The following is a 25,770-nucleotide window of genomic DNA, read 5'->3' on the forward strand; positions in this document are numbered from 1 at the left end:
CCTTGATGAGTAACCTCCTGCTAATAAAAGCAACAGGCTGGTCTTGGCCATCATCATTGGTCTGGGATAGAACTGCTCCTATCCCTAGCTCAGAGGCATCAGTCTGCACAATGAACTGCTTGGTGTAGTCTGGAGCTTTGAGAATTGGTGCTGAGCACATTGCCTCTTTCAGGGTGTCAAAAGCGTTTTGACATAACTGTTGAGTTTACTTTCTGGGGAATTTTCTAGAAGGCGAGTTCTGTGAGTGGTGCCAAAATGAATCCATACCCTTTCAAAAACCTCCTATGATACACAGTCGAGCCAAGGAATGCCTTGACTTTGTTCTAGGTTGTTGGACCCTTCCAGTCCAGAATAGCTTAGATCTTAGGTTGTAAGAGTTGCACTTGTCCTCCACCAACACTGCCAGGCAACCTGCCTGAAATCTCCAATTGAGGTTTTCTAGTCATCTTTTACATTCAAATACTTACCTGATCTCAGACCCGAAGCTTCTGCAATCGCCCCCCCTCCCAAAGCAGGGAAAAATGACAGTGTGAATTGCTGTGGGCCATTAACCGCACTGAGGAGCAAGTGGTGTTACAGCTCGAAAGCCGGCACTGAAATAGAAGCAGTCTGACCATTGGCGAAGAAGCCGATCAGGGACCAAGAGGCCGGATAATGCATGCTGGGCCCTCGTGTTACACGACGAATATACTCAGCCAAATGGTCAGCGATCTTTCGAGCAGGAATTGACACAAGTCAAACAACTATTGACACAATATTACACAGAGGTTAAACTAAGTTCCCTAAAATCTTACCAGGCTAAACTATAAATTGGAAGGGCAGTCCCAAGCTATGACTAAAGACTAGATATGATCTTTAACAGCAATCAATACATAGCAACAATCAATCAATCATGGTATTTGTAAAGCGCACTACTTACCTGTGAGGGTCTCAAGGCGCTGGGGAGGGAAATGCTGCTACTGCTTGAAAAGCCAGATCTTGAGGAGTCTTCTGAAGGTTAGCAGGTCTTGGGTCTGCCGTAGGAGAGTGGGTAGTGTGTTCCAGGTCTTGTCGGCATGGTGGGTGAATGATTTGCCACCTGAGGTCGCTCTTCAGATGCGGGGGACTGTGGCGAGGGCGAGGTCAGCGGAGAGGAGCTGGCGGTGTAGAAGCGGAGTCGGCTGTTGAGGTACTCTGGTCTGGTGTTGTGGAGTGCCTTGTGTGTGTGGATGAGGAGCTTGAAGGTTATCCTATTGTTGACAGGGAGCCAGTGCAGGTCTCTCAGGTGGGATGTGACGTGGCTGTGGCGAGTGATGTCAAGGACCAGGCGTGCAGAGGCTTTCTGGATGCGTTGGAGCCGTTTCAGGAGTCTGGCCGAGGCTCCTGCGTAGAGGGCGTTTCGGTAGTCCAACCTGCTGCTGATGAGGGCCTGGGTGACCGTTCTTCTCAATTCAGTGGGGATTCACTTGTAGACCTTGCAAAGCATGCAGAGGGTGTTGAAGCAGGAGGAAGAAACAGCATTGATCTGCTTGGTCATGGAGAGGGTGGAGTCGAGGATGACCCCCGTGTTGTGTTCGTGGCGGTGGGTGTTGGAGCTGTTCCCAATGCGGTTGGCCACCAGGAGCCGTTCCAGGCTGAAGAGGTGGATCCGAGGATGAGGACCTACGTCTTGTCCGAGTTCAGTTTCAGTCGGCTGTTCCTTCTCTATTCGGCAACGGCCTTCATTCCTTCGTGGAGGTTGGTTTTGGCGGTGTGGGGGTCCTTGGTGATAGAGAGGATCAGCTGGGTGTCGTCGTCGTTGGAGATGATGTGGAGGTCGTGCAGTCGGACGACGTGGGCTAGAGGTGCCATGTAGATTTTGAACAGCGTAGGGAAGGGGGATGAGCCCTGGGGTACGCCGCAGATGATCTCGGAGGCTTTGGAGCCGAAGGGAGGTGTGGGGGGCGCTCTGTGTTCTACTGGATAGGAAGGAGGTGGTCCAGTCCAGGGCCTTCTCTTGGATCCCGGCGTCGTGGAGGCATGTTCGTAGTGTGCAGTGGCAGACAGTGTCGAATGCGGTTGACAGGTCCAGGAGATGAGGGCCATGGTTGCTGTCTCGAAGGAGATGTTGATGGCTTTCCGGAGGTGGGTTGCGATGTTGGTGCTGGCTCTGTTGAAGATGTGGTGTGGGCATGGGTCTGACGGAGATCTGGAGTGGACAGTGTTCATGATCTTGATGGTGTCATTGTCATTGATGTTGTCCAGGAGAGCAGGCAATTGGTGCAAATTGTGGTCGTGGGGGCGGCGGTATCAGTGGTTGTCGGGGCGGTCATGGCATTGAAGCTGTCGTGGATGTCTGCGATCTTGCGATGGAAGAAGGTGGCGAGCGAGTCGCACAGGTTTTGCGAAGGTGGGATGTCGTTGGTGTTGGTGTTGGAGCTGGGGTTGGAGAGTTCCTTCACGATGTTGAAGAGCTCTTTGCTGTTGTGTGCGTTGTTGTCTAGGCGGTCTTTGAAGGAGGCCCTTTTGGCGGATCTGATGAGGTGATGGTGTCCGCGGGTGGCGTTCTTGTGGACTGCGTAGCTGTCCGGTGTTCGTACATGGAGCCACTTTTTCTCCAACTTTCGGCTGGTTTGCTTGGAGGCCTGGAGGTCTTCAGTGAACCAGCTGGCTCTCTTGCTGTTGTCTGTTGTTGTTGTCTAGGTGGTCTTTGAAGGAGGCCCTTTTGGCGGATCTGATGAGGTGATGGTGTCTGCGGGTGGCGTTCTTGTGGACTGCGTAGCTGTCCGGTGTTCGTTCACGGAGCCACTTCTTCTCCAGCTTTCGGCTGGTTTGCTTGGAGGCCTGGAGGTCTTCAGTGAACCAGCTTGCTTTCTTACTGGTGTGACTGTTGGAGGATTTCTTGACCGGGGCGAGGGTGATGGCTCAGTCGTCGATCCACTGTCTGAGAATGTGGGCGGCGATGTCGGCGTCGGTGGGGTCGGTGGGTAAGCTGTGGGCAAGGGTGGTGGTTAGCTGGTCTTCGGTGACTTTGTTCCAGCAGCGGCGAGGAATCAGTTGGGTGAGGTGGTGCATGGTGGGTTTCCGGAAGGTTAAGTGGATGCAGTGATGGCCGGTCCAGTGGAGTTCGGTGGTGTGGTTGAAGGAGACGTGGGGGCTTGTGGTGAAGATGGGGTCAAGCGTGTGGCCGGCGGAGTGAGTGGGTGTAGTGATGAGTTGTCTGAGTCCGAGTTTGGCTAGGTTGTCGATCAGGGTGGTGGAGTTGTTGTCGTTGTTCTCGAGGTAGAAGTTCAGGTCCTCAAGGAGGATGTAGTCTATGGAGGCGAGCGCGTGTGAGCTGATGAAGTCGGAGATGGAGTCGCTGAACTGTGGTCGGGGTCCAGGGGGTCTGTAGATGAGGGTTCCTCTGAGGGTGGTGTTGGGGTCGGTGTGGATCTGGAAGTGTAGGTGTTCGGCGATGTTGAGGGTGTCGTCGGTGCTGGTCTAGGCTCTGAGGGTGTTCCTGTGGACAATGGCGATTACTACTCCTACTCCGTTGGTGCGGTCCCTGCGGGAAATTTTATAGCCGTCCGGGATAGCTATAGCGATGTCGGGTGCAGAGTAGGGGTTCAGCCAGGTCTCTGTCAGGAAGGTGACGTCTGGGGAGGTTGAGTAGAGAAGGTCCCAGAGTACTACGGCGTGTTTGCGTGCGGAGCTAGTGTTGAGAAGAATGCATCTGAGGTAGTTGGGTTCTTTCCTGGTGGGTGGGCTGGCGGGTCGTGTGCTGGTGAAGCTGCAGTTCTGGCAGGAAAAGGGCCCTTGGATGCGCTTTGGGGTGGCCAGGCAGTATGTGAGTTCTTGTCCGGTGTTGAGTGCGTGGATGGGGTTGGCGTCGTATCGGTGTTGGGACTCGCGGGGGCCAGGGGTTCAGGTGCTGAGCGCGGTCCAGGCATGGACGGGTGCAGATGGGCTTGCCTTTGGAAGGAGAGGTGGGAGGGAGGAGCAGCTGGGAGGTGGGAGCGGGCGAATGGGAGAGCAGGGGAGTGGGGGCGCAGGGGACGCAGCGGCAGGAACTGGGGGGCAGAACAGCAGGGATACCGAAAGGAAAAGGGACACAGTAATGGCACAGCTGGGAAGGGGGCACAAGGGCAAAAACACACAGTGAGCTGACAAATAATACAATTTACAATGAAAATAAAAATACCAGAAACAGGGGCAAGAGCAGGGAGGGCCTCGAATCCCAGACAGCGGCAGCTGGGCTAAGGCAAGGGCACACAGGCAGTGCTGTGCAGTGTGGGGAGCGACCTACCAAGGACAAAACACAGAGTACTTATCTGTAATGAAGGAGCAAATAAAAGAGGATGATGACTCTGGACATGCATATTGTCTGGACATTCTATTGCTTTATGATGTATTATTGTTCTTTAAAGGGCTGAATGTTGGGGCTGCCAAAAAAGGTTATTGTAAATGGTAGCATCCGGTCTTGTAATAAAATCAGCCACCTTCTCATTGCCTTGTTCAACATCTCAATAGCAACAGCCACCTGCCTCAAAGACTGGAAACAGGCAAAAGTCAATCCCCTACTAAAGAAACCATTAGCAGATCCCAGTGAATTCCAGAACTGACAACCGATCTCCCTGCTCCCATTCCCTGCCAAAGTATTAGAAAAAGTAATCAACCAATAACTCTCCTTACAACTGGAACAGAACTACTCGATTCCTCTCAATCTGGATTCCGCAGCAACCACAACACAAAGACAGTCATCATGGCAGGTACCGATGACATCTAAGACCTACACGACTGCGGAGAGACTGTGGCTCTGATTCTCATAGACCTCTTGGCAGCCTATGATACGGCTGCCACCCCACATTCATCACAAGGCTGCACAACAGACGCATCCAAGGAGCTGCTCTCAGATGGATCGCCTCTCCTCACCAGAAGAATGCAAAAAGTCAGTCTAACCTCACTTCGAACCAAAGAAAATCATCTGCATTACAGACATTGCCAACTGGATGAGGGACAACTGCCTGAAACTTAACCCAGACAAGACAGAGGTACTGCACTTCAGAAACAAAAGCTCTCCCTTGGACGCATCTTGGCGGCCCTCTTAACTCAGACCCCCACTGACCAAGCCTACGAACCGACTACAGACAATACAGAACACAGCAGTCAGACTCGCCCTGGAACTCCCTAGACTAATTCACATCACCCCCTACCTCAGGGAAATGAATGTGTCTCCCTGTACAGAAAAGCTCCTGGCCCACGCATACAAGGTCCTACATAACTGCGGACCTCCTACTTTAACCATCGACTGCACTTGCATCAGCCCACCATACATCTCTGCTCCACTTCCGTCTCTAACCTTCACCCCCGCATCTGACATAGCAGATGCAGAGATCGTTCCTTCTACCTAGCAACAAAAACATGGAATGAGCTACCCCTTTATCTCCGTACACCCCCATCTCTTCCAGAGTTCTGAAAGTCCCGGAAGACTTAGATGTTAGGCTTATCAACTGGACTCTGCCATCGCCTGTAAACCTTCACGTGTGACATGAAGTGCTATACAAATCTACTGATTGATTGATGCTGAGAGGCAGAATTGAGTGAATGATTGTTGTTCATGGCAACACATTTGAAGGGAATCTATTTCTAGCTAATTAAAGGAACATAGAAGTAGAGCTTTTTGTGCACCCTGTATGAATGTTGGTTGTTTTTATTCCTTAGTATAATCAGTGAAAGAGAGTTCATAGATATTAAACTTACCAAAAATACATTTTCTATGTGTGGTATCAAATGCTCAAGATTTTCATATTCAGATATTGTTCCAAAGTATGGCCATTTTTTGATTATTATACTTATTAGAATGATCTCTGGAATCGTGAAACTGGCTCAGCTAGTCCAAGGCAGTAGAATGATCACACTAAGTATTCTTATTTACCTGTGTTCCAGGTTCAATGAAGGTCTGGAAGCCAGCAGGTGCAATTGGCTTTTTTGGCCTTCCTATAGGGGTGTTCATAGATGTATTCTCCACATGCTCAGTAGTAAAAGCTCTTAATTGCCTGTTCTTCTTGTCATGTCCACTCACATACATGGTAGTCAATTAATGGGTTATGCTCTCAGCACATGGTATTAACTAATCATAACACACTTTGCAGTTGGCAATAGTGGATAATACCTTACAATCAGCTCTAGATGAGAACTCTCAGGACACTCTTCATCATTAGTGAACACATGCCTATGGGCAGTGAGATCAGAGTGCAATTACACAAAATAATAAGGATGTATCAGTGTAGTACCAATAAATAGCACAGACTGCATAGGCAGGCTGATGTTTAGGAAAACATCACTTGCACATGTAACGATAATCCTCACCTTTCTCTGCAAAATTATGTAACTTTCATTAATCTTATGAGTTTACGTTTGTTGTTTTGAATTAGTATATTTTACTAAGATTCACCTCTTTCCATTGGCTATGAACTTGTCCACTCCCTTACATCCTAACAAGGTGAACATGCATCCTTGCTGTTTTCTCTTTAAACATATTTGCGTGTATTATTTGTCTGCCAGAAAAATGCTTCATGCAGTCTATTTATACTCATGGAATGTTTATAGGCAAACTAGCCAAATACACTGCTCTGACACATATCTTTAAAGCCTTTAAACCCTTAAGGGTACCATGGCTAAAGATATGACTTTACAGCAAAATAATATTGTCATCTCCTACTTCGCATGATTTACTAGAAACAAGGTTGCTGGCAACAAACTGTGTGTGATCATGGTCCTACTTAAACCTCGGTGCCAATGAAAAGTTTGATGAGAGTCTTTCATTGTAGTCATGGAGGTGGAGTTTGGTGTGGAAAGTGAAAGTTGGCCTTAAAGTATGTTTTGCCTAAAGCAATTTTTACCTTTACAGCAGCCACAGTGGTTCCCGGCAGACACAATAATTAGAGGGAGCCGAAGCCTCCTACCTTATTCTGGCGAAAGGGTAAGACGGGGCACCAAAGGCCACAATGTGTTTAGACATTTCCTTCACCATGTTTTTGAGTATTTCCTTTGCCTCAGAACATTTTATTTTTTGGTTTCTATGAATACGTAGTAAAAAAAACAGTCATTTCTTGCCACCTGTCCCTCTCTATAACTGGCTAAACAATCTGCTCTATCATACATTGTCTTATCTTACTGCCTCACCCTTCAAAGGATTTTACCCAACAGTGATTACATTATTATGTTCTTTGAGTTTTGACAATAATGTTTCCGAAGGTTTGTTGACTTCAAATGAATGCTGTTTCATCAAGGTTAATAAAGGCTACGCATTTATTCTTTAAATAGATGACTGTTTACAATGTATGTTTCTCAAGACAGCGTAGTTTATACAATACTACCATATACACATAGCCAAAATGTATGAGGAAGATTTTATGTGAATCAGTGCTGTTTCTTTCTTTTTTGATTCCAACATTACCAGCTGAACTAGCCATTCAAACTCTAAATATAAAAGACACCAGGATCTTCTGGATAAATTATAAATTCCACGCAAACCTTTGAAACTGTTTATCTCATCACCACCTGAAAGCAAACTTTCTCTTAATGAAGTAGACCCAGACTGATGGCTTGTACAAACTTCAACTGTGCAAAAGTAAATAAGACTTTCCCCGGTTTTGTAAATGCATATTTAATGGTAGCACCCATCTTAATGTCATTCACAAGTAGAAGCATGGTGTCCTTTACATGTATTTTAAAAAGAAGTCTAGGAGAATTATGATGCCTTTTATGATACAAGATTTGGAATACAACTTTTTCAGAAATATCTGCAGTTAATTCGATACCCTCTGCCAGAGCCACCAAACTCTTTCCTCACTCTTACCATGATCTACTGACTTCACTTTAATCTTTGTACTCCTTAATGATAAGACCAGGACATGGTATTGACAGACCTGAAATGTGTCACAGACTCGATTGGTAGGAAGGTCGAGAATCAAGATTGCATTGTTGAAGCTGAGCACCCAAAGCTGCCATAATAAATGGAACCACTCTGCTAGAGTAACTTTTAATGCATAGTAACTATTCCTTGGTACATAAGAAGCCTCCTCCATCTCTGCTGACTTAGGCCCAGTCACTCAAGGAGCTTGTGGAATCCAGCAAGCTTCATAAGATGTTGCTGGTCTACCAAGGTCTTAGAGGAATGCTAGAGACATCTTAGGGAAAAAAAAACACATGCACACACCATGCAGTGTATATCTAGTCTGTGGACTTTTGAAAACTCTTACATTATCATATTCAGAGGACTTTAGTAACTGTTTTAACTTCACAAATTCTGAATACACATTCAGGTGCAAGAGAACACCTGACATGGGATTCAGTGAGCTTCTGTAGCTCACTACCTCTGACGTTCCCCCGACGCGATGTCGACTCATCAAAATCTGCAAAACTAAAAACGTTTATGTGGACTTCATTATTTCCCAGGGACGTTTTCAAAAAATGTCTTTTGAACAGAAGGATACACAACTCAAAAGAAAGGGCCATACTGAGTGAATATTTGGCTAGCCGCTGCATCCGCATGTACCAAGGCATAAATACATATATTTCAAAATATTTCTATATATAAATGTATATATACATATATATGTGTGTATGTGTGTGTGTGTATAACTTGATGATATACACATACTATATATATATTCAAGCATGTTTCTGTTATAAAATGGTAGGAAAATATTATTATTTTGATATCCTCAAATACAAAGTAGTAGGCTGAGAAGGAACGTGAGCCTCATTAGTGGAGGCTGGAGTTGGCCGTAATCTTTGCTGAAGTCCTTTTTGGTTTCTTTACAGCTTCCTGTATGCCTTTCAAGACACCGCATGGGACAGAGGAATTTTCCATTGATTCTGCGCATCCCACTTCATATTGCTGGAAGAGTATGGGTAAGTGAAAAATTATTTTAATGGAGGAATAGGAGCCAGGTATTTGGGTGTTTCATTTGCCCTCCATGCATGTTCTTTAACAATGGATCCACTATAAATGTTATTTCACACACCCTACTCCCAATCCATAACTAACTTGACCTTCTTCTAAACAAAGCTGTTCCTAGCATTCTCACCAAACAATAATACCTCTAAACCTTAGACTATCTTCACTTGTTGCACTGTCATTAAGCCCACTTCACTATTCCACTATGCCACTTTTCTGGCAAATTCTTTCCCCTTTCCTCTTCGTTCCCCATATGTCTGGATTAGACATCACTCTACTTTTAGCTTCCCCATTTCATTCTCTGGCACTTCCTCCCTCACCTACACACCCTAAAAATAAAGTTTAATTAAATTCAACAGGTATAGATCTTCAGACACATTGGATATTTTTTGGCTCGCTAGTTTTAACCACATCCATATTTCTACATTTACATGCTTTTCATGCAATTTATGAGATTGCATCAGGTAGATAAACTCACCTTCTTAAATGTGGGTGGTGCTAAACACTTTGATGAGGGTTTTTAAAATGGTGTTGTGTGGATAATGGAAGTGGGTTTTGGAGTATTTTTTGCCTCATGCTATTTCTTACCTCTTCAACAGCCACGTTGGCCCACCACAGAAGCAATGATGAGGCTGAACAACAGCTTAATACTTTACACTGGTGAAAGGGTAAGTGACAGATGATTTCAAAGGCACCATGTTTTTTAGTATTGTCTTTGTCCCAGCACATTTTATCTAGTTGGCTTCTAGCAATGGTGAATGGTCTACAAAGCCAATCTCATCCCTTGCACTCTGCCCCCATCCAAAGCAAAACCGTTAATCTCTTCTTTACAGCATCCTAATCATGTTGGCCTCTGGGTTTTGAAATGACTGTTTCTTTAAGTTTATCATCAATGCCAAATTAACTCTGTTTTTGCAAGGATTAATAAAGGCCACCAATTATTCTTTACATATATGAATATTTACAATGCACAATTTGCAAAGCAGTCTATCTCTCATCCTTTCTTTCACTCCTCCAAACTACCCCACACTCCCTTCACATCCCTTTTCTGCACCTACACAGAGTAAACATATTTTTCAAATCACAACCACTTTTCAAGGTTATTGGCTAGATCTGCAGACCGTGTATATCCACATCACCATTTACAAGTGCCTAAGACCTCATCTGACAGTTGGCTCTCTTAAATACGTTACGAACAGACTCCAAGTCGTACAGAATGCAGCTGCATGGCTGCTGTTGAATATAGCCAGACATCAATCAGCCAGATCCTCCTTGAGGGAGCTTCATTGGCTCCCGGTCCAAGCCAGGATCAAATTTAAGTCCATAAGCTTGGCTCACAGAGCCATGTATGGGAGATGCCCCACCTTGATACAAAAGTTGGTCTCACATTATTCTCCCCTTCGCCACCTCAGGTCAAGCTCTAACTTTCTCATGAATCCCACCAGCTTCAAGAGAGCCAGGTGGGGTGGAATGCCTTTCGCCCACCTGGTACCTAAACTGTGGAACAGTATGGATCCGAAACTCCGACTGATTTAAAACAAAGCGTCCTTCAAAAAAAGACTCAAAACATGGCTTTTCCCCTAAATTCATGCGCAAACAACTGGCTGTACTATCGCACCTCAGCGCTGGGATGCCCAAGGGTAGCTATGCGCTTTCAAAATCCCCTAAACCTAAATCGACTGTTCACAATCCATTACAAAATAAAAGTATTCCCTTTTTGTTTTTTTGTAAATAGTGACAGCACTTTTGACATAACAGGGACACCATATTTTCCAGTCCAGTGGGGAGTGGCAATCCAATTTCAGACTCAAACTCATTGTTTGGTGTTTGCAGAGCATTTGCCCTCCCTCCCTTCTTCGTATATGACGTCACCAGAACTCCTCTATAGCCAGTGGACCATATTACAGGTTACCTTTTATGTATTTTCTTATTTTACATACTTACTTTGGGGTAATAAACTTGAAAAGATTGATTTCAAACAGACAAATGGTATTGGCAATAGTAAGTAAAATATTGGATCATACCGTTTAGTTGCCTGCAGTGAAATAAAAAGTAATGCTTGATTATGCTGAATATGGAATTTTAGAAAACACATTCTTCTTATACGAGTAAGGGATTGTCCAAGCTGTTCTCTCAAAGGGTCAGCTAGCAATGACATTTATTGGATTTAGAATATTTACCTTTTTCAACTCTCCTCTTAACTTTTTTTGTCCTGTACAGAACTGTACACAGTTTGGCATGGTGGAAATTATCATGCCAAATTTGTTGCAGGGTCCAAGGTCTTGGTGGAATCTAAAAAAGATTTTTCAATGGAGCATTTGCCTAAACTGCTCCATTTTGTAACTACATAATTGTGACTGCATTGTGTGCTATACATGTGTGTGCGTGTATATGAACATATATACATATATTTATATATATATAATATATATATATATATATATATATATATATATATATATATATATAGAGAGAGAGAGAGAGAGAGAGAGAGATAGAGATTGAGATAAATGTTTGAGATACATTTGGATATATCTTGAGCGAGCAAGTGATAGGCTGTAGTTTTCTCCAGACATTTGTGCATATTCAAACAACAAGAAATGAAAAAAACGCCTTTTCTAGACAAATCACATTACAGGTAAAAACAATTCAGTTTTTCTAACGTCCTGTAATTATCTTTCCACCTATCTGAGAGTTGGGTCTGTAGACTGATCTGAGAGGAGAGGGGTTGTAATAATGTTTAGTGCAGTCAGCTTCTGAAGTCTTTTTGCCTGATGCCTTTTTTTTATATGTTTCCCAGCTACCCATTTGGCCTACCACAGGTGTAATGGCACATTGGAGCACCCAAAAGGTTACGCCCCTTCATCATAATGCTGGAAGAGAAATGGTAGGTGATAAGGGATGCTAGTAAGTGAGTTGGAACCTTGTATTGAATGTTTCCCTTGTCTTTCCATGCTAGCAATGTCGAAATGGTCTCTAGTGTAGTTATTCAGCATGACACCAAAGATTGCCCTATTCCTTGTCTTTCTAATAATGCCTTGACCAAGAGTCACTCATTGCTCTTCATGCTCACTTATCTTAGGGCGAGAAAGCAAAAGACACACAATTGATGGACGGAGTGCAGAACAAATCAAAACACTCACCCCCAGTCAAGAGATCTGGGTTAAATCCATCATTCTTTTGCTCACCATTCCACCCCAGTTTAAACCTGGCCATATGCAAATCAGTCTTGACCATGTGCCTCATGGGAACAGTCTACCCCGAACTGCCAAGCCAGGTCCTCACTGGACCAGAAACAAGCATCCTAGGACCGGTTTCGGGGTTTCCCCCTCTTCAGCCAGGATAGCTTGATTCCAATGGCACAGTGAGCCCAGGACGCACATCTGGGCATACCTGGTGCACTTAGGATGAGAAAGCAAAAGACACACAATTGATAGACAGAATGCAGAACAAATCAAAACATTCAGCCCCAGTCAAGAGAACTGGGTTAAATCCATCATTCTTTTGCTCACCATGCCATCCCAGTTTAGACCTGGCCGTATGCAAATCAGTCTTAACCCTGTGCCTCATTGGAACAGTCCAGCCCGAACTGCCAAGCCAGGTCCTCTCTGGCCCGGAAATAAGCATCCTAGGACCGGTTTCGGGTTTCACCCGTCTTCAGCCAGGATAGCTTGATTCCAGTGGCACAGTGAGCCCAGGACACATGTCTGGGCATACCTGGGGTAAAAAGGACGAGAAAGCAAAAGACACATAATTGATAGATGGACTGCAGAACAAATCAAAACATTCACCCCCAGTCAAGAGATCTGGGTTAAATCCATCATTCTTTTGCACACCATGCCAACCCAGTTTATAGCTGGCCATATGCAAATCAGTCTTGACCCTGTGCCTCATGGGAACAGTCCAGCCCGAACTGCCAAGCCAGGTCCTCCCTGGACCGGAAACAAGCATCCTAGGACTGGTTTTGGGGTTTCACCCCTCTTCAGCCAGGGTAGCTTGATTCCAGTGGCACAGTGAGCCCAGGATTCACATCTGGGCATACCTGGCGCACTTTGGGTGAGAAAGCAAAATACACATAATTGATAGACGGAATGCAGAACAAATCAAAACATTCACCCCCAGTCAAGAGATCTGGGTTAAATCCATCATTCTTTTGCACACCGTGCCAACCAAGTTTATAGCTGGCTAAATGCAAATCAGTCTTGACCCTGTGCCTCATGGGAACAGTCCAGCCCGAACTGCCAAGCCAGGTCCTCCCTGGACCGGAAACAAGCATCCTAGGACTGGTTTAGGGGTTTCACCCCTCTTCAGACAGGGTAGCTTGATTCCAGTGGCACAGTGAGCCCAGGACTCACGTCCGGGCATACCTGAAGCACTTTGGGTGAGAAAGTAAAAGACACACAATTGATGGATGGAATGCAGAACAAATCAAAACATTCCCCCCAGTCAAGAGATCTGGGTTAAATCCAACATTCTTTTGTTCACTATGCCACCCCAGTTTAGACCTGGCCATTTGCAAATTAGTCTTGACCCTGTGCCTGAATTGGCATGGTGAGTACAAAAACTATGGATTTAGGTCCAGATCTCTGTACTTGGGTGAATGTATGACATTGTTCTGTGTTCTGTCCATCAATTGTTCTTTTTGCATTTGTCCCCCCGAGAGGGACAGGTATGCTCAGACGTGAGGCCCTTGCTCTACATGCCTCTGCAGTCAAGCTATCCTGGGTGATGAGGGCTGAAATCCCGAAACCGGTCGTAGGTTGCTTGTTCCCAGTCCAGTGTGAACCAAGCCTGGCAGTTCAGGCTGGACTGTTCCCATTGGGCACAGGGTCAGGACTGATTTGCATATGGCTGGGTCCAAACTGGAATGGCATGGTGAGCAAAAAAACAACGAATTTAGGCCCAGATGTCTGTACTGGCCTGAATGTATGACATTGTTCTGCATTCTGTCCATCAATTGTTCTTTTTGCATTTGTCACGGGTCGGGTATGCTCAGACCTGAGTCCCGTGCTCTCTGTGCCCTTGGAGTCAAGCTATCCTGGCTGAAAACCCAAAACTGGTCATAGGATGCTTGTTTCCAGTCCAGGGAGGACCTGGGCTGGCAATTCGGGCTGGCCTGTTCCCATTGGGCACAAGGTGCATGACTGATTTGCATATGGCTGGGTCCAAACGGGAATGGCATGGTGAGCAAAAAAACGATGGATTCAGGCCCAGATCTCTGTACTGGGGTTAATGTATGACATTGTTCTGCATTCTGTCCATCAATTGTTCTTTTTGCACTTATCTTGGTACACATTTTTCAAACAACATTTTTTCAGTTACCTTGCAATACTTTTACCTGAAACATAACATTTGGCTTGATTGCTTAATTTTTCAACAAAGTCGATATTTTCATATCACCTGCAGCAGTGCCCCACCCAATATAAATTTGTGTTAAATTCGATAAGCTTCTAAGAATTCTGTTTGGCCTTGAACTTTATGTTGGCCGTTTTAAACGTACCTGTCCCTAGTGACACCACATATAAGGGGACAAATGGAATTCCTCGTTTGTCCTGGTAATATCCATACCCTCTAGGATACTCTTACCACATGGCAATTCCTGGAAAGTCCTACTCCTACCTTTAACATCTACATAATAGACATCATAACAAATATAAAATAGACATTTTTCAGAACATACTAAAGAACATGTTTAGCCAATCCCTCTCAGTCACATTCTAGTTCCATTTTCTATGGCAGACTGTTGGAAATGGGGGTTGCCCAAGTCTCAAAGGGGGTAGCATGGCATCAAGCGGGCAGGCCAAACTTCGAGGACATGTGAAGCATTCACGCAGTACCCTCAGTCAACACACCAGGCACACTACAAAAGAGGCAGGACACCAATTTGAGTTGGAAAATTAAGCAGTTTAGTATCTCCAACCTGCAAGGCAAAAAGGAAAAATACACTGGTAATCACAACAAGGCGCCAACTGGCGCCAGAGCCAAGTACATCCTGGGGATTTATTTACATGGGACAAAAAGGGTTGAGTCCAAAGTCCATGCTGTAATAAAAATGGTTGGTTAAATGAACATTAGACCTGGGGCCAATCTGGCGGGGCCAACTCAGGCCTTCATCCTTGAGAGGTTGGCTGAAATTGTAAGTTGCATATTAGCATAACTACACCTCATGCGTGACAACGCCAACCCCACCCCTGTAAGGGAAAAACAACAACAAAGCATTACAGCACATACTAGTCAGGAGCACCTGTAAGAAATCAGTACGGCAGGCTCATTAACCAGGGGCATAACAGGGGCCTGGAATAACTCTTCAGGCCAGCATAGGGGCACCACGGCACTAACAGGGCGCAAAAGCATACGATCACCCATCAGGTGTAAAACCACAGTGTACCTAGGCCTCAATAACCTTAGTGTAGGCATAACATTTGCATAACCACCTTAGCAGGGTAATCAGCAGACCATAACACTAGGCGCAGTGGCGCATCACACCTGGACAGGTAACATGAAACGCTGCGTTACCCTAGGCAACCAGCATCCTGATCAGAAATGAACATGGCAAATAACCATTGCAGGGCACAGGGGTCAACAAGCCATTAACAACCAGGCTGAGTTACCCAGCCCTTCACTCTGCAGGGCCTGACACCTAGCTAGGGGTTAACTTGTCCCTCTACCAATCCCGGGGAGGTTTCAGTAATGTCCCAGCCCAGCCTAGAGGCTTAAAAAGGAGATCAATAGGGCCAATGAAGATCAGTACAGTTTCCAGGGGCTAGCACAAGTCCTGGGGCGAGCACCGACCCTGTGCCCCGACCTCCACACAGTTTAATCCAAACCCCACTCACCAGGCTCAATAGGTTCTGCGGGGCGTCCTTTGGGGTCTCCTCTGCAGGGGGGGACCAGGCACCGACAATATGCCTCGAGGCCCAGGGGTTCCAAAACGGCCTCTGGACGGCCACTCTCTCCTCACCCGGGCCTCCTTCTCTCAGAGGGGCCTGGGGCTTCAACACGGTGTCTGGGCACCCGTGGGGGAAGCCTGCCTGGCTTTCCTCCCACGTTTCAAGGCTCCTGCAGACGGCTTCGTTGGAGGGGGCGGGGCTGGCACCGACAATGTGCCCCGGCCCCTCACTGAGGACCACAGACCGGCGGGGTGGCCTCCCGCTTCGGTCGTTCCAATTCGGGGCTCCCTCCTCGGCACGGGGGCCCCGCACCAACACTTCACCTGGGTCCCCTTGCCTCACGGGGACCTAGGGCTTGGCGACGCTCTCCTCGCTCTGGCGGGCCGGCACCGACAGCGTGCCCCGGCCCCGCCTTCCCCACCGGCCCCTCGCGTGGGGCACAGACCAGCGGGGTAGCCTCCCGCAACGGTCGCTTCACTCGGGGTTCCCTCCTCGTCACGGGGGCCCCGCAACGGAGCTTCACCCGGGTCCCCCTCCTACCTCACGGGGACCCGGGGCTTCGATTTCCCTTCTCCCGGCCTTCTCGGCCGATAACCAATCCCTGCGCGGCCTTCAGGGGTCACGGCCGCGCAGGCCAATCAGTGCGTGGCGGGGGCGGGCCGATGACGCGGTCAGGCCCCCGTCACGTGACGAGGTAGACGGCGGCTTCAGGGCCCAGCGCGGCCCTCACTCCACTTCGGCGGCCCTCTCCTGGCACCGGGGGCCGCCGCAACGAGACCCTCAGCAGTGGGGGGGGGGTCCCACCCACGCCGGACCGCGGCGGTGAATCCCAGCGGCGATAAGGGGTAGGTTCCCTTGTAATTAATTAATAATAAGGCAGACAGCGCGCTGACACGAGGGTAGGCTCCTCAGCGCTGTTTCTCCTCACAGTTTCCTCAGCCCACACAGCGCGATTCTCCTCAGCAGATGGCGCTATTTACAGCGCACTGCTCTTCAGCGCTTCACCACACAGCGCTATGCAGGGCACAGTTCGAGTTCCTAGCGCTTCTCAATTATAGCGCTTGACAGGCAGTGCCTACAAGGGGGGTGACAGTTCCTAGGAGCCTACTCTTCCCCAGATGGCGCTTGATAGGCAGTCCAGGGGCAGTCTAATAGACACAGTTCCTCGAGGGCACACTCCTCCTCAGAATAGCGCTTGCCGGGCAGTACCTCACAAGGGCAACAGTTCCTTCAGGCAGCTCCTCACGACCCAGTACTTCCACAGGGTCACAGCTTCAGCAGGGGGAGTGGACAATCCTATTTCTCACCTCCTGGGCGCTTCTTCATCGCAGCGCTGGCGTAACTCCCGGTTCCCACAGTGTCAGGGACCTGGGTAGGGGCCCTCCCTTGTCAGGGGCCCATGGGGACAGCAGAGGGGGGGTTTATAGGGGTGCAGGGCCCAGCTCACAGGCCTATGTGGCGGTAGCACCTCACAGCAGGTCCCCTCTCTTCCTTGTCCCAGCGCTGACTAAACCTCTGGTGACACTTTCCCCTATTTATACCCTCCTCCCAGGCAGTGCCAGGACCTTCTAGAATGTTGGCACATCTAGCCTAAACTGGTTCTAGGGGAGGGGGTGAGCACCCTGGGTGCCAGGCTTTCCCTCCAAAAGCTAGGGGTTGCTGGGTAATGTTATCTAGACCGCTGACCTATGTCAGTCCAGTGGCAAAACCCATGGCCATGGCATCCATTTTAAAAGCAATACATTTCAGTCAGGTGCGTTTTCAAAATGGGGGATATTTACAAGTGCTCACATTATGTCAGGTAATTACATTTTTCAAAAGGGGTCTCACACCACTCATGGCCTATACAGGTTTAATCCCATGGGGGAGACATCCTAGGTAAGGGGGTCAAAAGCGAAAAAGTTTGGGGGAAAAAGGCCAAGTCCAACACAGACCCATCAGACCATGGCACTTCTCAATATGTCAAGAATATCCAGCATTCTCTAAGACTATTGTTATGCTAGAGATTTGCACCATCACGGATGCCCAAGAATTTCCAAGATTCATTGTCCCAGGGCAGTTATAGTACTAGGGGATAGACCACTACAAGTTGCAAAGAAATATTGCCATTATGGTAGGGCCAGTATTTTACCATGGGTGGGCAATGTGAATCCTCTAATGAAAGTAACTGGTAGCCAAGAATCATCAACACCAGTGCCTCCGACACATTGATTTTTTTCCCCATGCAATACATACTAGCTGTAGGAACACTTTTTTAACCAATTTATGTTCAGGGAGCATGTTTCTTTCATCTCCCTAAAAAGAGCCCCAAAAAAGTCAAATGTAATTAAGCAGGATTAATCTGCACAAAAAAAAATCATACACAAGCATGCACACTCACACACATGCACACATTAAAGTAGAATGAAACCCAGAAGGAAAACAAGTAGAAAACATATAACTCCTGATTTCTTTTTAACTAAAAAGCCATACTTATTTTCCAGTTGTGGGCATCTTTCTCCACCGATGTAGCATCGCCCTACAGACATAGAAAGTACAATGGTCTTTTGAAGGCTTTTGAACTGTTCAGCACCACATTTGGTTTGCTCAAATCTATTCTGTAGATTAGGGTCTTGTAGAAGGTTGACATAAATCGGTCGGCTAAACTATGAAGAAATAAGCAAGAGCCTTCATTCCCTACAGCATTCCTTTCATCTTCCTGAATGATTGGTGGCATGTACCAAAATACTTGAATCTAACTCTGTGGATTGGTGGATCTCATAGGTCAAAATAAAGATTCGACCAGGGGTAATAACAGATCACTTTCTCCATAGACTTAATGGTCTACTTGAACTGCCTTCAATGGCTTCTCCATCTAATGCATACTGAATGCTCCATTAAGAATCCTTAAGGATAGCAGTAATTGTGCTAGGAGTTCTGATACATGCCAGTGTGTACGGAGAAGAAGGAACCTCCGAATGTTGCAGAACTGAAGATATAGCTGCAAAGTGATAACCTTGTGCTCTCTGCATATTTTGCAACTTGTAGCTTCAGTAACATCTCCCTTAAAGGTACTGCTATGAAGTACAAAGGCCAACATACTCTTCTAATGTTCAGATCTATTCAAAGTGAGTGAATCTTTAAAGATTACTGATGCCAATAGCATTCCAGGTAAATGCTATTTCATCCTCCATTCCACATGATGTCATAAAGACTATTTTGATGATTATGTAGCCATTACTTACTTAAGCTTAGTGATTTGGGAAGTGTGGCCTAGTGATATGAGAGGGTCATTTGTGGAGGGCAGAGATGTCGGTTACTGAAGGTGGGCCTTGTACTGGGTTGTGCCTGGCTCTCTTTTTGTGTATTTACGGCTATCAGTCTGGCCATTCCGAGACAGAATTACACAGTGGAGCAGCTCTGTGATGTTCAGTGTCGTACTGCACAATGATGAGGGAGACTGCGTAAGTAAGAGGGGATGTCAGTGAGGGGAATTATTTATACAATTTTGTGTTTCCTTTATCCTCCATTGATGTATTTCTGTTACGTTATTTGTGTGAGACACATTTAAAGCTGAAATCTGAAGGAAAATCGAACAATTTAGATTATGCAATTCAGGATGCTGAGCTCTGCTATGATGAAATATCTTCAAGTTAAACCTTCACAAAGTAACTGCTGCCACAACAATTTAGAGATACGCAGAAATAATGAGATCCTTTGATGAACGAAAAGTCCTGTAGCAGGATAGCAATTCACATCTTTGCTATGTGCATGCAGAAGAGTGGCAAGATCCTTGCTCTTTATAAATTAAACCCAAGCATGCATTGACAATTTTAACTCAAAATAAATATATAAGATTCTCTCATGAAAAAATGTATCCTGTAAGCCGGGCAAAGAGCCCGAGCATGACCAGTCTACAGAGCTTCTTATTTGAGCAGCACATCTGTATTCAGTCTGATTACTGGAGATTCCAAATCAGTTGTAAATAAAGAGACTCTGATTAACTATGAATTGCAACTGATCGATCGTAAACAAAAGCAATATATTTAAATGTTATTCTCTAAAATACTTCAACATGATTAGATTTAAATTTATTCAGATGATCTGTCATAACTGGCAGGCTATAAGGAGTAATTTCAGCTTTCCATTTTTCTCTAAAAATACAATATGAACCAATCATAATCTTCCAACACATGTGCCATAAATGTCCATTTTAGCATTTCATTTTATGTAAGTCAGGGTGTGTTTTGTACTGAATTTCAAAATGGATTACTATGCTACTTTCATTCCTCGACCACTAGATACTGACATTTTTTCAAATAGATGAGGGATTCATTATCTTCCTTCTATAACAAATGATGGCAAAACTAATGACTAACTGGGTGTCACTAACTTTGAAGTTTCCAATTCTGACCATCAAAATATTGGCATGAACTGGTCTGCACTAATGACAACAAAGCTCACCAACTTATATCTTCAATGTCAAATACCCTATGCTGGAGATGCTTACATTTGTTTATATCCCAATTTGTCAGGATGGACAAAAGAGTGAAGAAACCAAGAACTGTGATCAGGTATAACCCCAGGGTTAAAGGAGATACCAAGGGGCTTATTAAAAGTCTGGCGGTCCATGGACCGCCAGACTCGCAGGGATGCAGTGGTCTTCCGAGCGCCCTGTTACAATTATAGTGGTCAGACCGCCAATGGCCTCCAGCAGCAGCCAGGGAACCGCTGTTCCATGGCAGTGCTGCGATGGTCTTGAGGCCACAATATGCCTAAAGGAACCAGTGCAGTCCTGCCAAGCATATTGCAAGTTTCTTCTCTGCCACATTTTTCATGGTGGTTCCTCCTCCTTGAAAACTGTGCTGGGGGGGAAACAAAGCAGGCCCTCTATAGGGACTCCTTTTGCCTCAGGGCCATGGTGTGCATGCAGGGGGCACTACATGTGCCCCCCGTGTGCATGCACCCCAGTTCCTGCACAACATGGTCAATACATGCCATACCGCGCAGGAACTGTTTTTGCCGTTCCCATTGTTGTGCTCATTTTCTGAGGCACTGCCATGAGTACGTCAAATAAAAGCCCGCCATACACAAGAATTACTCGCAATCTGGCGAGTGAACTTACCACGGGATTGGCGGTGCAGCTGCAGGGCAGAACAGGCGCGGCACTGACAAACTTGTAATCAGGCCCCAGAATGTGACATAAGACCTTCGCTAGCAAGGAACATATCTATCTGAGATTTTTTTTACGAGAGGAGGGAAAATATGTAAACCCATGTTCTGTCATCTGAGAATATCGCCAGACATTCACCAGAGCATAAGATTCAATTACTTGTATTACAAAGCAGCCCTAGCCATTTCATTTGAGCTGTAGGTGCTTCTCAAAGAAGAATTTAGCCCTCGACAACTAAAAGAGGAGTCTATCCATGGGTTAAGGACGATGTTGAAGTCCCCTCAAATAATCAATTGTTTTGACCGCTGATGTAGCTCTGAAAGCAGACTATTAAAGACCACAGGATAATCATGTCATAATGCGTAATTGGCCCCTCTTGACTGTTGCTATTAGCCATCGTCCACCCAAATCTATATAGTGGTTGATGAGTGTCTAGCTCTTATCCCGAGCCAGTAGGGCAATCCCTCTCTGAGAGAAGTGAAACAAGCTGAGGATAGGACTTCATCCCAGCAATCATCCAGAAGAGAGGCCTGTTTATTCAAGAGCTAAGTTTCCTGTAGGCCAACTAAATGTGGATGAAGATAGTGTAGCACCTCTTCAAATAATTTTCGCTTATAAGAAGCCTATATTTCATTGATATTCCATGAAAAAGTATGAAGATGCTGGTCAGTACCACACCCCAGGCGAAACCTTGGCATTCTTGATCGAATAACTAGCACACATTGAAAGAGAACAACAGCACAGAATAATTATTGGTCCTAACTTTACCGTCCACAACCATAAGACATTCTTTTTTCCAACAACCCGACCCCCAGCCTTCCCCTAACCCTATCCCTTCCATGCAAGGCCCAGAAAAAGGGCTGACTTCCCCAGGTCAAAAGAATACCATTAGCACTGTAATATACATGAGCACATAAACTCCCCTCCCCCCGGAGCACCCCAGACCGAGGATGGATGTGGGAAAAAGAACTAAAGGGGCAGGGCAGAGACCTCACAAGACAACCGCTCAAAGGACCCAAAATGTTTTCCCCCAGAGCCATAATTAATTAATAAAGAACCCTAATGAAACCTTCATGAAATCAAATCTAAGTGTCAGCTGACCCTGCAGACCTTAAGCTTCCATTAGCAGAGAGAAAGAAAAAAAGAAAAAAGGGAAAACATACCCAAGAAACTAAATAAACCACTCTGTAACAACCTACCAGGAAAAAGAATCAAGAAGAAAAAGACAAAACAGAATCAGCCAGATCCATTAGTCTCCTGATTTTCCACCACCGACTTGGTCAAGAGCTACTCAACCTCAGGGTGTTCAAAAAATGAATACATATGCTCCTTATATTGGATGCACAGGATTGAATTGCTGGCTCCAGTAATGAAACCGAATCTCCAAGCTTTTGAAGTGCCGGGATATGCTCTCTCAGCTGCCAACGCCGAACTACAGTCTTATGAGAGAACTCTGATTGAACAAAAAAAGTCTACTCCAGCCTCTTTCACTGGTGATCTTGGAGGAGCCGCCCTGTTTATCTCCTAACGGAGGAGGACGTTACCCACATATATCAGGATGGCCCGTGAATACCGAGGAAGTGAGAATGGATAGCAATGGGTTCTCTGAATCATGTTCTTCCATGTCCCAGCCCCACAGTGTAAGAAAGGCTTCCCTAAACAACAAAACTATATAGTGTCTAGTATTGTTCCTCTGACCCCTCGGGGATCCCCAATATCCTAAGGTTATTCCTGCGAGATCTATTTGCCAAATATCAGACCCTTGATGAGAGAATGGTCATGAGATCTGGGTCTTGAGAAGACAGTTTGAAGGCTTTCCTGAACCTTCTCAACTTGCATAAGTTGTGAGTTTGGGGTGTCCATATTTGTTGAGAGCTTCCTTCAATCCTAGGGTTATATCAGATCACAATTCTTTATCAAAGAAATGGGCTGTTGCCTTTCTGGGTCCATGATAGATCTAATGCATCTGCTATTTCTGGGATTAAGAACTCTCACTGTGCTATTGTAATCAATCCTGCCCTTATGCAAGAGGAGTTCCACAGCATTCATCATAAGTGGTATGACTAGGTATTGGTCCCTCCCACAGACCAGATCATTCAGTTTCTTCGGGTCCACCATCATCGGAAACTGTCTACTACACAGTAGCACAAGCAAGAAGGACAAATATCGGCCTCCAAAGTGTAAGACACAATTGGCTAGCTGGCACAAGGCTAGGCCTGTGGCACCGATCAACTTCCATTGGATTTCTATGTTAGTTTGTCACATCTTGTACTACCGGTTCTCCGTGATCTATTCAACTCTTTTGAATTACTTGGGCAGCTTCCTGGATCATGGACTGAGACCAACATCGTCATCTTTCCCAAGAAAAGGAAAGATCCCTTTCTCGGTGGTTCATATCAGCCTATTTCTTTGATTAATGCTGATTCCAAGATTTATACTTAGATTTTAGTAAACAGGCTTGCTACGGTTGTTTCTGATCTTGTTGATGAGAATTAAGCATGGGTGAATTTTGCGAATCTGGCGTTCGCGAATTTGCGTATTTGCGAACTCGCAATCCGCAAAATCCACGAATTCTCGCGAATTTGCGGATTTTTTTTGTGTTTGCAAGGGTTTCTGCCAGTTCGTGAGGTTTTTGTACCAGTTCGCAATTGCGATCTTACTTGTCGGCTCGCAACGGTCGCGACTATGTTGTTTCTACGTCTGGTTCATCATCACAGGTTCCCAGCACCCTCTGTTTCACCACTGCCACCCTCTGTTTCACCCATGCCACCCTCTGGTACATCAATGCCACCCTCTGGTTCATCATCACTGTAGATTATGGGGGGGAAAAGCAAGCACACCTGCCCTGCTTCAACTGACATGAATTAATTTGGGGTTGGTTTATTAATGTGTCACTGTTTTAAAATTCCAGTCTGGCTCCTGCTTCCTTATCTGTAATTTGCTTTCTGTTGCAGTGCAATTTTTTTCCAGGACCTTTGTGGCCTACTTGTAGCTATTCTATGAGCCTGCTGTGAGGGTCAGAGCAGGGTCATACAATTGTTGCAACTAGCAACTGAACTCTGGAGGGGCCCCAGTCAGGAAGCACTACAGGGAATGGTTACTATTACTAATGATGAGTTTGAACTTTTGCACCTGCTGAACAGAAAGTAATGCCCCAAACAAACATAGGCAACTGAACTCTGGAGGGGGCCCTCAGGAAGTACTACAGGGAATGGTTACTAATGATGAGTGAACTTTTGCACCTGCTGAGTGCTTTCTGCAGAACAGCAACTGTAATGCCCCATACAAACTTACTTATGAAAGTTGATTTCTAATCCAAAAGTGATCCAAAGAGAGGCAAAAGGCCTCAAATCCAAAAAAGTGCAGGCAAATGTCAACCTGAGGAGTTATTCTGATAAAAATCATGATTTTCAGGTCTATGCTGCTTGCTAGTGGATTTTTTGTGCAGAATTGCAAATTTTGTAATTTCGCGAGTGCGAGATTGTTGCTGCCCGCCGCACCTACTTGTTCGCAATTGCGAACTCTCGCGATGCGTCGCCAAACTCCTGCGGGATCCCGCAGCAAGATCCAAAATGGCGCAGCACTTGCAAAATATCGAGAAAAACAACTCGGCAAACGCTGAATGACGGTAAGTGAACGCTGCACGCCGCAAAATTGTATCACCAAGAAAAAAAAATCCGCTGCGTGCGAATATGCGGTTTTTCGGTAAATTCGCGAACGCTCGCGGATTGCGAATTTACCGAAAATCCACGAGCAGAACGGATTTTCTGCCCATGCTTAATGAGAATCAACATGGTTATATTTCACAGCGGGATAAAACCGCCAATCTCAATATTGTTATCACTGCTCTTGAGGCAGACTATTCTCGAGGAAATCTGGTTAGAGCAATAACGTTAGACTCTGAAAAGGCCTTCAAAAGGGGCTCATGACCTTTTCCTAGGGCCATAATGGCTGTGTAAGAGATTGGGCCGCGCTTTATTGCTTTGATTCAACAGCTTTATCAGAATCTTAAGGCTAGCGTTTTATGTTCAGGGTCTTCTACCAACCTAATTTAGATACGTTGTGCACCTGTAAAGTGATGTCCACTTTCACCTTTGATCTTTGCGCACTATATAGAACCTTAAATTCAAGCCCTCAAGAGCCTGAGGAATACAGCTTTGCTGCAGATCCATCAACTTGAGCTCAAACTGCTTGCCTGTGCAGCAACCATCACCATCATGACCTCTGCCCCTGAGGATTCTCTGGCAGCTATTGAAAAATTAGCTAATGAGTGTGAGTCTATCTCTGTGTACAAACTAAACCTTGATAAGACCCTAGTCCTTACCAGCACTGTCCCTTCTTGGGATGATAGGCGATTAGTCAATTCGGTGACCTACCTGGGGATCTAAGTCTCTGTGAAAATGGAGGATGTAAGGGAATCTAATTATGGCATACTATCTGGCAGAACGCAGGAGATATTTAGTAAGTTGTTGTATATGAATTTGGGACACTAGTGTAATTTTCCCGATTCATGCCCATATATAGGTATAAATCACCCTATCCTTATATAGGCATAGAGCGATTTCTTGGAAAAACCCGCCTTCAGCAGACAGGGACTTCCCCTTTCTTGAATATTGATTTATCTAAGACCTCATGGAGTTTTCAAAAGAACTGAGTCTTTGATGACGTTATTATGTCCAACCTTACGTCAAACTTGGCACCTTCAAGGTATAAATATGCCCACACTTGCCCAGGCAAACACACTGTGGTTTGGAGCAGTTAGACTATCTACTTGCCTGACGCAGCTCGCTGCAGCAAGTGCAGAAGGAAACCGACCCTCCAGC

At 45.8% G+C, this 25,770-nt stretch overlaps 1 protein-coding gene across 1 annotated transcript in view; it reads left to right on the forward strand.

Moving 5' to 3' along the window:
• LOC147708713 (uncharacterized) overlaps positions 1 to 25,770 on the forward strand; it is a 273,705-nt gene that overhangs the window by 133,212 nt on the left and 114,723 nt on the right. Inside the window, exons 15-16 of the mRNA XM_086925763.1 lie at positions 6,851 to 6,922; positions 8,770 to 8,859. Of these exons, the coding sequence (XP_086781889.1) occupies positions 6,851 to 6,922; positions 8,770 to 8,859 (162 nt within the window). The remainder of the gene's footprint in view (positions 1 to 6,850; positions 6,923 to 8,769; positions 8,860 to 25,770) is intronic.

This window comes from Lissotriton vulgaris, chromosome 6 (genome assembly GCF_964263255.1).
Source record: "Lissotriton vulgaris chromosome 6, aLisVul1.2, whole genome shotgun sequence".
NCBI lineage: Eukaryota > Metazoa > Chordata > Amphibia > Caudata > Salamandridae > Lissotriton > Lissotriton vulgaris.